General features: G+C 44.4%; 1 protein-coding gene and 1 long non-coding RNA gene across 2 annotated transcripts; both read right to left on the bottom strand.

Moving 5' to 3' along the window:
* Positions 1-18: 18 nt before the first annotated feature.
* LOC120734637 lies at positions 19-3,762 on the bottom strand. The gene is made up of 2 exons (XR_005696057.1): positions 3,034-3,762; positions 19-396 (listed from the first exon to the last, which is right to left on the bottom strand). It is a non-coding gene; the product is annotated as an uncharacterized LOC120734637 (long non-coding RNA).
* Positions 3,763-4,358: 596 nt separating this feature from the next.
* On the bottom strand, positions 4,359-12,443 carry LOC120734633 (NACHT, LRR and PYD domains-containing protein 12-like). The gene is made up of 13 exons (XM_040033560.1): positions 10,613-12,443; positions 9,553-9,729; positions 9,143-9,391; positions 8,892-9,062; positions 8,609-8,782; positions 7,976-8,025; positions 7,344-7,906; positions 7,206-7,261; positions 6,075-6,289; positions 5,697-5,956; positions 5,458-5,574; positions 5,237-5,378; positions 4,359-5,104 (listed from the first exon to the last, which is right to left on the bottom strand). The coding sequence occupies exons 1-13, from the start codon at positions 12,433-12,435 to the stop codon at positions 4,785-4,787; spliced, it is 4,317 nt and encodes a 1,438-aa protein (XP_039889494.1). The 5' UTR covers positions 12,436-12,443; the 3' UTR covers positions 4,359-4,784.
* Between the last annotated feature and the right edge of the window lie 901 nt (positions 12,444-13,344).

Below are 13,344 nucleotides of genomic sequence, written 5' to 3'. Positions count from 1 at the left end.
TGTCTTTTCTTTTGCTGGTTGTTGCTGAACATGAATTCTTCCTGGTTTAAAGATATTTAAGAAATCGATCTGTTGATAAAACACCTGTGAAATTGATGACTGCTAGATGTGGGACATTAAAGTGATCAAGAATCTCATGTGATATGGAACCAGAATCCTGAGCCTGCTGAGTGACGTAGAGTTTTGTGTAGATGCTGTCAAGTCGAGACCGACTATCTGATGTGCCCTCATTTATCCAGGTAAACTTTTCCTGGAGATGCTCTTTAAGCTTTTGTTTAACACTCTCCACGACTTTATCCTGCTCCATGTTTGCAGCTCTGTCTTCTCCACACTGAACCTAGTTCTCCTGTCACTTGTTCTCCTTATAGGTGGAATCCTTCTGAAGGGATTAAAAACCTGAAAGCAAGAAAATAAATAAAATGTCCCTTTTCTTGTAGTATTACAGTGCAGTGATATTCATAAGCATTTGCTTTTTTTAATCTTTTTGTCTAAATTGATTTTCCATTTTTACATCCACACTCAACACTTTCGCACTACAAGTGAAGAAAATGATTTCAGACTAGGGCTGGGCGATATATCAAGTTTCTTAAAAATATCGATATATTTTTATACGAGATATAAGATGTGACAATATCTTTTATATCGATATAGTCTATGTTACATCATAATTATACTTGTGGACCCACAAGTTTGCCTCTCTTTCGTCCACTTTTGTCTCAACGCAACGTTACTCGGCCTCGCCTCTCCTTCACTGAACACAACTCCCCCTCCTCCCCCATAGCTTCACCTGCAGGCAACGACAGGATGGACACGGCAAATCTCCGTTAACGAGTTACCGCGCATCGCCCCGTGCGTGGGGCTGGACAGCGTCAACGTGTTAGCGAGCTAACTGCGCTAACGAGCTAACCGCGCTAACAACATGCAGCCCACAGGGGCTGTACAGCCTAAAATCCTTTAATTTTCTCAAAAGTTAACAGCGCGCCTTTCTGTATGAATTCTGGTTGTGCTTGATGACCGCGAAGCGATTTTATGTGGTACATAGCGCTCAGCAATCTGCCAAAAAATGTTTTAGTACGACTTTGGTAAGCTACGGAGCTGCACCGCTTGATGGATTGTCGGAGCATTACGGCTGCCGTAGTCTGGAGCCTCGCGGAGTGATACGTAAAACTCCAGGCTGTCAGTCACGCAGTAGAACTTGGGAGCAGAGCAGCTGTGAAATCTGTCTTTGATATTATGCTCAGCATCTGTTAGTTTACATTTTGACTGCACAATTGTGAGCTTTTTGTTATGCACAAAAACAACATTGTTTTATTTATGGAGCATTATTATTTAATAAATGCTCATAATTTATTTTTGAGTAATTTTTTCATGTACATCTATGCTGTATGTTAATAAAAGTGCCTGTGTGACATCTGGGAAACAGCTTTGACTAAGAACTCTCATTTTGTTCTTACTTTATGGCTTTAAAAAAATATCGAGATATATATCGTATATCGCCATCCAGCTAAAAAATATCGAGATATGAATTTTGGGTCATATCGCCCAGTCCTATTTCAGACAATGTTATAAATGCATAAAAATGACACAAGCCTTACCCTTTGATAAGACAGTTGAAATTTAGCTGAGGTGCCTTATAAAGTTTCTCTGAACTTAAAGACATTTCTACATAATGTGTTAGTCCAGTTGTGGCAAACTCAGCTGACTGGACATGGTTTAAAAAGCAATATGACAGTCTATGTAACATCTCCCAGATGACTGCACAGAACAGCGTAAAGAACCACACCCAAACTTTGTGAAAGACACATGAAAGCTAGTTTAGTTTCATTGTCTTATGCACCATAAAGATACCTCAAGCACTCTGTTCTCAAGAATTCTCTATCAAAAAAAACTATTTCTGCTTGTGGCTGGAAGGAGGCATGACGCGACCACGATTTTGGTAACATTTGACTTTATTTTGGTTGCTGCACCCAAGCTGCCAGCGACACAAATCCATAACAACAACCCAGTTCAGTCTTTTAACCCGGAGAGGTGTCATTGTGGATGCCCTGCAGGTATGTTTGCCAACCCTGCAGTGGCGCCACTGACCATGCCCTGCCACATACCCCCATCACCCAACTGAGGCTGGGGAGCCATCTGGCCAAACCTACTCCCCTACAGCAAACGGGAGAGGGAATCAGACCGAACAGTCGGCACCCCCGGCCCCGGGCCCAGAGACGGTGAGTTCAGCTAGCTAGCCGCTCTCACCCGAGGAGTGGGGTTGAGTGCAACGGCAGGCTGCGTCTTGGCTGATTGCACCCTGCGGCCGGTGCGGGTGCCTGAGCAGTTTGGACCTCTGCCACCACCATTTGGGCCACCAAGGCTCAGCCAGAGCTACAGCAGGGAGACGGAGCACCCCCAGAACCCCAAGCCCACCCTGGGCCCACCCTGGACCCACCCAGGGGCAGCCAGGCCACCAGGGCAGTAACCTACATCTGCCAGCACAGACCCTCCACCAACCCTCCTGTACACAGCCACTAGGAAAACACCACCCAAGATCCACCACAGCCCCAACCAGGTCATGACCACAGCCCCCGGGTTGAGCCCCCCAGGAAAACCCCAGACACTCCAACCTCTAACCCCAAACCAACCACAATATCAAAGGAAGGCAAAAACCACAATTTTTGAATTGTATTAATTGCAGACTGGGATTTCTAATCACTTGTCTAATCACTGTCGCATGCAGGGCAAATATGTGCGATGTCTGAGACCAGAAGTTTTGGTCTAAGCTGACTGAGCTGAACAATTTTCATCAAAAACACACAAATCGTGGAGGACTGTGTCTAACAAGAGATCAGATCATTAGTCACTGTAACCTGTGAATAAATAAGGCTGTTGAAATAAAACCTCTACAGGGCAAAGGTGCGTTAGATAGCAGGCGCACTTATGAGTTTATGAATCTGGGTGTTGCTTCTTTTTAGCAGCAGTTCAACATTAAGGCTGTTTAGAAGCAGCTTTTTTCATATAAAACTACATATAGAAATATCACAAGCTTACCTTTGCTTTCACAGACTCTTCAAACTCTCAAATTCGCCATTATGAACTGCACACTACTGGGTGGATGTTTGGATTGGGCTGATGCAATACTTCCTTGTTTCTGTACCTCTGTATGAGCCCGTGGAAGTAAAAAAGAAAAAGAAAAAAGAAAAAGGAAGTTCATGCTAGAAAAAGATCCCAACCAGCAGATGTAACAATATAAAAGAACTGCTGTCAGCATAACAGGTAAATTACAGTAAGGTAACTTTGAAGGAGACAGTTTGTGCAGGAGCTGTGTGGGTTGTAGCGTCAGGGTCAAACGACACTGTAGACATGGCTGTCTGCACAGAAGAATAATCAGACATGAGAGAAAGATCATACCTGACCCAAAAAGCACTTCCTGTCTGAGCCAGCTGCTCGCTGTGGACCACTGAGCTAACCATTCAATCTAATGCATTATTTCTACGTGCGCAGCGATGTTCCCGTTGAAGGGAAGGAAGGCTGGATTCAGAAAAAATGATCTCTCCTGTATCCGGTTGTTCCCGTTAATGTTTAACCAGGTTGCCTCTGACAGGTGACAGTTCACCGACCCATAAAGCAGCACAGCGGGCCTCAGATCCATCTGTAGGACGTGTGCAGATCCACAAAAACTGAACCAAACTCCAGTGACTGACTCAATAACCTGCAGCGTCTACAACCTTCATCCCTCCAGCTCAGTGTAGACAGTAGGTCTGCCGGCAGCACAGCGCCCTCTTGTGTCTGCTGTCTGTATTACAGTATAATACTGTGTATGTGGAAACTGACAAGTTAAATGCAGGGTGTTGGAGCTATTTGTTCTTATTTTTTATTATTTTGAAATTAGTTAACGTTTGTTGTTAGTTTACTTATATTTTGGAATTTATTTACAAGTTTATTTGTAGGTTAATATTTTGTTTCATTGTTTGTTTGATGTTACTCTGTTAAATTACTCAGTAAGAGCTGTGGGGCCATTTTTGTTTCTATAAATAAAGAGACTGGTATAGGACCAGCATGCACTGGGGTGGGCCTATGGTTTTTTACCATAGCAGGAGAAGCAGCAGGAAGTAACAAAAAAAAAAAAGGATCTTGTTATTGCCAAACTGGATAAAATAAAACCATAAAAACGCAACTTTCAAGTTTGGACAGTGGACTTCTTTTGCCTGCGTACGAAATAGTATCTCAGTGCAGCAGTGGCTTGTGGACTTTTAATTGTGGGATGTTTGGTTGGTCAAACAAAAGGAATTGCCACTACACAGGGAATAAATGATTGAGCCAAAAACATCCAGGAGCTCTGTTTATTGGAAGTTTGTGTATTAGTTTCAACTTCAATGAAAATAATCAAACGGACAATATATAAATAATTACAAATTTAAATAAGTAAAAACATGATGGAATCGAGTTTATTGCAAAAAGGGCACACTTGATCACAGGCCATGCTCTGAAGCCGCATCGGTGCCAGTTTCTATCCTTATGTGGAGTCGGTGTTGTTCTCGGAGTCGTTTCTTTGGTGACGTCAGTGAGCAGCTGACTTTATTTCTCAGCCACAGTTAGGTGATGATGCTCAGTGTTGATGCTGCGAGCTGAAGACGAGCGTCGTGTCCAATAAAGACTCAAACTGCCCAAAATAAGTGTTAGAAACAGAGAAGACAAACTTTTAGCTACTTTTACATTAGCTTCTTTCCAGAACTGGAAGCTAAATCTTTTTTGCCTCCAACCTCATGTCTACGTGCATGTGATCATCACAGATTTGTGCTTCACAGTAAGCCGAGCTCTTTGCACAGATACGGATCGTTGGCACAAAAGACGGCGATCATTTTTGAACTTGCTTCAGCTCCTTTCTTTCGCACCATGTCGATCAGGTCTCGAGCTTTCTCGCCTCTCGGTTTGGCTCTGGCCGCTTCGCCCTCAGCATCAGTTAGCACGGTGACGTGCTGCAGCTCGTCCAGCAGCTTGTTCAGAACCGGATCCAACACTTTATCGACGAAGTTAGTGCGAGCGAGTCGCAGCTTCTCTGCTGAGGCGCTGTTCCCCATCTGAAGAGGACTTCCACCTGGAGAATCAGCCGAGGATGAAGCTGAAAAAATATGTTCAGCAGCACAGTGAGCACATTTCAGAGCAACATTTCTACAAATCAGATCAGTGATTCTGACCAGGACAGCAGGTTGGATCTCTGTCAGGTTTCAGTTTGTGCTGAGTTAAGGCTCACCGGGCAGACGAAGGTCGTGCTCCCACACTCGTGTCTCCTCAGGATCTTGCACCATCAGCATCACTTCCTCTGCGTTCGTTGTCAGGATGATCTCAAAGGTCGGGTGGTAATTTGGTCCGTAATTTTCAAAAAACTCTGCACGCTGAAGCGAAATGGAAACGCACAATTTAAAACAGCTTTGTGGACAAAGTGTCTGCTGACACTCAGCGACTGATACTCACTGCAGGCTGTATTTTAAAGTGGTGCGGGGCGCTGCTCAGACTGTACTTTTGACCTTTGTGGAAATAACAGAAGGACGGCGCTTCGATGTACTCTGAAGCAGCGTGCTGCACTTTCACCTTCAGAGACATCACAACATTTTCTTAGTGCATGAGTAGTTTCAGAGCTTCAAAGCAAACAGATACAATCAGAGGATTTATTCATGCAGAAGCCATTTAATGATTTCATGATAAAGTCATACGTCGTGCAGAGGGACGTTTCCTGGGAGCAGCATCACACTGAGGATGGGGCGTGGCCTGTTTCTCAGGAAGAGCAGGACTTGGCCACGAATGGGTTTCGTCATGTAATTGAAAAACCGCTCAACGAGATCCCAGACGAGGCCAAAGGCGGAGAGGTGAGGGACGTCCACGACCACGTGAGTCTCAGTGATCTCCAGAGGCTGTATGATGCTCATGCCATCATCCGTGATGTGGACCACAGAGATGCTGTCAGAGACCAGTGCTGGGAAAACACACAGCTTCGTTCACTGCAACAGCCTCCAGAAACTTTCCATGGAAAGCAAATCAAAGCATTTTCTGCAGGTTTAATTCTCCTTCAGGTGGTTCAGTGGCGTCCTTACCCGGCTCAGGCTCACAGTGTGGGAGGTGCAGCTGACGTATAGAGTCCCGAGGACACTCGATGCCGAACAGCGGGCCCCCGGCCACTTTGTGCGCTGGTTGGAGGACCAGAGGATCCCAGATCAGAGTCTTGTAGGTGACCTCACTCTCACGAGTCACATCAAAGACCAGACCAGTCAAAGAACACTGGAACAACCCTGGACCGGGAAACAGGAACCTGAACGACACACAACGGTTCAATATGGAGCTCAATGCTGTAGCTGTTAAATTCAGTCTAATTTCTGTTTGTATAGCTATTCGTCTCTAATGTGCTTTCAATTACGAAGTAAAAACCCTACAATATTAGCGAGAGAACTGAAATTATAAAATGATGCTCTTGGTGATCATGAGAAGAAATAACTTTTAACAGGAAAGGCCGCTGACAGAAGCAGCTCAGGGAGGTGCAGCTACCCATGTGACTGGTTGGAGATCAGACAAGGTTGGGTGTGGTCATGGCGGTGACTAAATGTCTTCCTATTAGTTATTATTAACCTGGGAATAAGAGGACAGTTTCAGATAACAGGGATTGAAAACTGCCAGCGTTAAACAACAAACACAGAAGAACGCAGGAGGAACTTTCAGCTGTGTGACCAGAACAGCATGTAAGTGTGTGGTCAGGACAAACATGAGAGTGAATGCTATACCAGTTCACTTAATGCGTACAACAAGCAAACCTGCGTCTTTACTATGAGTAGATACACCTGCCACCACATGGATGAGATGATAAACTTCTACTGTGCAGCAACATTAACTAGTGTTTCCTGTTTCAGCTGTTCATCAGCTCTTTGAGGGCGGGGTCAGGATACTGTTAGTAAGACATTGGTAAACCATGAAGCATAAATAAATATAAAATCATACATTTTCACTACAGGTCTGGTGGGAAGGTAAAGCTCTGAACATATTTAATAAGCACTGAAAGCAAGACTGAACCTTTTGCAACTGAGGGCACGTTGACGGGGTCTACAGTGAGTCTGAACACACTTTAAGACCAGCACAATCTGACGATCACACATTTTGTTAATGCTTTTCTTTGACTGCGCTCTGTATCCAAGTTTAAAGTGTAGAGTGGGCACATCGAGGCTTGCGTGTCGTACCTGTATGAAATGCCTGTTCTTTCTTTGCTCATCTCAGGTGTGAAGCTTGAACGAGTCTAAAAATCCAGAGAAGGCAAGTAAAATATTTTCTCCAGTCACACAAACTTGTGACACCATGAGAGCACCGAGAATACTCACAGTTTCCATCTTCACCACCCTGCACAGGGTCACAGAGGATCCTAAACGAACTGTGAATGCTGGGTAGAGAGGCTCGCTGAACGTGGTGTGGAAGGTATGAATGAGAGTTTTTATGTCGTCAGACACCAAGTAGAAGGACAGAGTGCCGGCCGGCCAGTCCAGAAACAGTCCCAGTCTCTTTGGAGTGACCAGGAAGGCTTGGATGTCAACGTGAGGGACCCGTATAAAGGTTTCCTTAAGGTTGTGTCGGAAGGAGTAACCCTTCACCGAGGTGATGCTGAAACACCAGCTTCTGTCACTACGGTCAATTTCTGTGTCCCAGTGTCCCTTCCTCGGCAGGCTCTTATATGCAACACCAATATTCACAAACGCTTCCCAGTCCACCTCCCAGTAGCAGCGCCCAGTCAGAGCCTCTCGACACAGCACCTGACTGGTTTGGTCAAATCTCTCTGGATGATCAGGATACGACTGCTGTTCATGAGTGTAGCTCACGTTCTTGTTGCACTGAGACAGAAGCAGCTGTTTATTCACAGTGTTGGGGTCGAATGTGAGATCACAGGCATCTGTGAAAGAGATGCAGTGAGTGAAGCTTCAGCTCAGTCGATGTTACAGAGAAACTCAGTGACACTTACACTTGTTCAGAAGCTGTGGGTCGACCCAGTGCTCTTCATTGTGGTCCACACTGAGGCAGAAGAGCAGAAAGGTCTCAGCTTTGGAGCAAATAAAGAGACGTGAACTTTAAAGCATGAACGTGTGATGTGAATGTAAACAGAAAATCTTTGGAACATGATCACATGTTTTAAAATGTTTCACATAAAGTAAATCTCAGTCTGGTCTGCTGACGGGGACACCAGGACCTGCTACAATCTCCTCGCTCCTTACTACAGCCCAGGTTAACTGAGTGTAACGTCACTTAACTTCATAGCTGCAGAGGTAACAGCGACTGAAGTCAGGTCACATTGGACTGTTGTTCAACATGTTCACCTTAGCTTTGAACTTATCAGAGAAGCACTGAGACAAGCTGCTGGACCAAAGAGGACCCCCATGTGGTTTGGATGTTGGGGTCAAACTAGTCTCGAGTCCCTGACACAGAAATCAGTCCACAGACTGTTGAACACAACCAAGAGAGTCGATGAAGGTCTGCAATCAGCTGGTTAAGCAGTTCTAGCTATACAGCAACATTTTCTGGATAACCACCCACATATTAGAAAAAACGTAGTTTAGGGAGCTATATATAACCTGTATTTACTACACAGTGTACCGACTTGAGCGTTTCCAGTCTACATTCTGGGTCTTCCAGTCGCTCCAACAGCAATTTCACTCCTGACACTCCTGGATGGTTGTAGCTCAGGTCCAGCTCTCTCAAGTGGGAGGGGTTGGACTTCAGAGCTGAGGCCAGAGAGACGCAACCTTCCTCTGTGATCCCACAACATGACAGCCTGGAGAGAAAATGGCTCTTACTAAAGCAAAAGGCTTTGCTACTCTTCACCGTTACCACACATGTTGCAGAGTATTTGGACTCCATGGAGCTCGAGCTGCCATCAGTACCTCAGTGTTTCCAGGCTACAGTTTAAACTCCCAAGTCCAACAGACAGCAGCTGCACACCTAAATCCTTCAGGTCGTTGCGGCTGAGGTCAAGCTCTCTCAGCTGGGAGTTGGAGCTGAGAACGGAGGCAAACACCTGCCAGCAGTTATTTTTCAGGAAACAACCAGGCATGCTGCAAACAAAGCAAAACATCTGCACATCATAACCTGCAGAGAGAAAATGAAAGATGATCCTTGCACTAACTGCAGGTACCTGAACCACTCCAGTTTACAGACTGGACCAATCAAAGCAGAAGGAATCACAGTCAGCAGGTGTGACTCATCACTGAAATCTCCACGGTTTCCAGTGGTCTTCACGTCATTTGTACAATATCCACTGTAATCCTCTGAATAACTGCATAAGCAGTTGATCAAATGAAGTGCCGTCAGAGGTGACGGGTCTGATCGAAGGACAGAAACCAGTCTGTGACAGTCGCTACAGTCTAGAGAAAACCCAGATAACCTGTGCGAAACACACACCAGTTAGAAATAATGTAGAGACGACTGTTTAGATGTACTGAGGTCATTTACCGTAGTTTAGTCCTCGTATGATACATGACTGTAGTTACATAAAGATTTCAGATTTTGAAAGAATTTTAACCTGCAGAAACAGTTTAAACTGACCTCAGTGTCTCCAGTTTACAGTCAGGACCTTCCAGTCCAGCAAAGAGATCAGAAGGAAAACCATCACTGACGTTAGAAAAATACACCAGGCTGAGCTCTGTTAAACAAGAGTCCGCTGACTGAAGAACGGACAGGAGCACGTCGAAGCAGCCTTTGCTTAACTGATCGTTCATGAGTCTGCAGAATCAGAAGAAAAGCACAAATATTTATTCACCTACAGTTATTGGTTTATTTGCAAATAAATAAATAAATATAAACATCCCAGATAATCATAGAAAGTACTACAATGTGGTTTTATGTGTATCACACCTGATGTATTTCTACTTTAAATCTAACAGAGCTTCCATCAGGATCATTTCTGTTTCACTCTTTGTGGTGTCACAAGTTTGCTTGAAAATTCCACAAATATTTGAAATAATTTTTCCGATGTTTTTGTTTCCTTTTTTTTTGACACAGTCCTTGACTGTTTAATATTTACATAAAATGTTGATGGACTACAAATCAAACCGAGTTGGATGGTTCAAATCTTTGTACATGACATTAACTGTGAGATTTAATCAATAAAACGTTGAGCCAAACAGTAGAAGCAACACTGAGCAACAATGTGTTTCTGGAAGTTTGGAAATTTGTCAGAGAGAGTTGTTGCAAAACCAGCGAGATTGCATTTGACACAAAGCTAATGTGATCTCTTAGTTTTGGCTGTTTGATGGAAATAAATTCAAACATCCATCGTCTCTCTTCCAGGGTCACTGGGCGCTGGAGCCAATCCCAGCTGTCTTAGGGCGAGAGGCGGGGTGGACCCTGGACAGGTCGCCAGTCTGCCACAGGGCTACCACACAGAGACAGACAACCATTCACACCAATTTAGATTTTTCCCATTAGTCCCACTGACTGCATGTCTTCAGACTGTGAGAGGAAGCTGGGGTACCCACAGAGAACCCACGCAAACACGCGGAGAACATGCAAACTCCACACAGAAAGACCCCTGATGGTGGAACTGAACTCAGGACAGTTTAAACACATTGAATATTTTATTTTAAATATCATGTGAACTACTTACACAGCCTTCTTGCAGTTCTTCATTTGCTGGACAAGTTTCTCAGTCCCAATCAACGGTGTGACAGAATTTGTCAGATCAAGTTCCTCGAGCACTTCCCCTGATATCTGCATCATGGTCGACAGCACTGCACAGTCGATGGTCGAGAGTCTCGCTCCTGAATCCAGATACATTCTGATGTCATCCTGAAATCTCTCTTCCTTCAGCTCAAACTTGCAGAGGAAAAGGTTCATGTACCTCTCTCGTGGGATGTCTTTGACATGGAAATTCTTCAGGTATCCCTTCATCTCTTCGGTGGTGTCCGAGCTGCTCTTTACCTGTGGCAGTAAACCCTGCAGCACTGTTTGATTGGACTCCAGAGAAAATCCAAGGAAGAAACACAGAAACAGATCTAACTGACCTTTCTCACTTTGCAAGGCTTTATCCACAACCTTTTTCTGCAAATCCAGAAAGCTCAGATCTGTCGGGTCGACACCCAGGAAAGACTTCAAAGTACTGAAGTTGTCCGTCAGGATGCAGTGGTGCATGTAGAGAGCTGCAAGAAACTCCTGAAAGCTTAAATGCACAAAGCTGAACATCTTCTTCTTGTACAGGCCTCGTTCTTCCTTAAGAATCTCTGAGCAAAATCCACAAAACACTGATGCTTCATCAACATCGATGCCACTTTCTGTGAGGTCCTCTTCATAGAATATGATGTTTCCTTTCTGCAGCTGTTCAAATGCCAACTTGGACAAGTTCAAAAGCATGGCAGAGTTCTGGGCTTGAGACTTCTTCTGTTTGGACCTCTTCTTGGAGCTTTTCCCTGCATATTTATGTCTCGTTCTTTGTGTTTGAATTAGTAAGTAATAAATGTACAGCTCTGTCATCGTTGTGATGCCGCGGCTCCTCTCATCACTCCATCCTTTCCTAAACACCTCAGCGATGATCCAGCAAAACACTGGGATATGGCCCATGAAATAGAAGCTGATCATTCCTCTAAGACGAGACAGGATTTCTTCTGCCTGATTAGCAGTGCTGAATCTCTTCCTGAAGTATGACTCTTTTTGTTGCTCAGTGAAACCTTGGACTTCTGTCATCTGGTCAATGTATTTAGAAGGTATCTGACTGGCAGCTGCAGGTCTGGATGTTACCCAGAGCAGAGCGCGAGGCAGCAGGTTGCCTTGGATGAGGTTGGTCAGCAGCACATCGACTGTTGATCTTCGATCTATTTCACTTATTCTCACAGCTCCATCAAAGTCCAGTGGAAATCTGCTTTCATCCAAACCATCAAAGATGAACAGCACTTGCTTGTGAACAAGCTGCTGTGTACCTTCTAGGGGTTTTATTTCAGGGTAGAAGTGAAGGAGAAGCTGCAGCAGACTGTAGTCGGCATCTCTGAGCATGTTCAGCTCTCTAAAGGGGAGCACAAAGATGAAATCAATGTGCTGGTTAGATTTTCCTTCTGCCCAGCTTAGAGCAAAGTTTTGGACAGCAAATGTCTTTCCAATGCCAGCGATGCCTTTCGTCATCACTCTTTGGACTGTCTTTTCTTTTGCTGGTTGTTGCTGAACATGAATTCTTCCCAGTTTAAAGATATTTAAGAAATCGATCTGTTTATTGTTCACCTGTGAAAACGATGACTGCAGATGTGGGACATTAAAGTGATCTAGAATCTCATGTGGTCTGGAACCAAAATCCTGAACCTGCTGAGTGACGTAGAGTTTTGTGTAGACGCTGTCAAGTCGAGACCGACTATCCGATGTGCCCTCATTTATCCAGGTAAACTTTTCCTGGAGATGGTCTTTAAGCTTTTGTTTAACACTCTCCACGACTTCATCCTGCTCCATGTTTGCAGCTCTGCCTCCTCCACACTTCTTTCTGCTCCTGTCTCCTCTTGTCCTTTTGTCTCTGGGATCCTAAAATGAATATAAAACCTGAAAGCAAGGAGAAAATAAAATGTACTTCCTGGAGCACCACAGTGTAATCGTATCAGTCAGCCTTTACTTCTTTAAACTTCTTTTCCCTCCATAGTTAGTTAAATGGTAAATGGCACACACTGGTGATGGCAGCTACATTGTAGCCACAGCCTCCCTGCGGCGCACTGACAGAGTTCTACATTCAACACATGCATGAGTGTCTCTGACACAATCCTGAGACTCACAGCGGCGCTACAAGGAACAATTAGGTGACAGATACATCCTCAGAATATTTCAGGAGGATGTAACAGCTGGCTTAATCATTAGACATGAGGAGGAGTACAGAGGAGCAATTAAGGACTTTGTGGATTGGAGTGAATGCAGTCATCTCCATCATCACACTGCAACACAAAAGTGATGTTTGTGGGCAGAGATGGGCAGTAAAGAGTTACAAGTAATGAGTAACATTAGAGATTACTATTGCAAAAAGTAATTAGATTACTGTTACTTTCCTATAAGCACACTGCGTTACTAAACTGTGATTTTGATTGTGAGAGTGTCTCATGACAATAATGTACAAGCGTGCGACGCCACTGGCAGCAACAGACGTGTGCAGATCAACAATGGATAATATGGTGAGAGAGTACGACCATGCAGCGTTTAAAGCCTGGAAGTAATCACATTACTTTAAGTTTTAGTCCATAAAAAGTGACAAAAACATCAGTGTCCGCTCTACACTCTGCGTGGGAAGAAAACTTCTTTCTACAGCGAAAATTAAACTTCCAATCTGAGCGAGCAGCGAGCACGCTGCCATGGGAATGTGACATTCACAGAGAAACC

This window comes from Simochromis diagramma, unplaced genomic scaffold (genome assembly GCF_900408965.1).
Source record: "Simochromis diagramma unplaced genomic scaffold, fSimDia1.1 OVJJ01000571.1, whole genome shotgun sequence".
NCBI classification, from domain to species: Eukaryota; Metazoa; Chordata; class Actinopteri; order Cichliformes; family Cichlidae; genus Simochromis; species Simochromis diagramma.
This window is presented reverse-complemented; position numbering and strand designations above follow the sequence as displayed.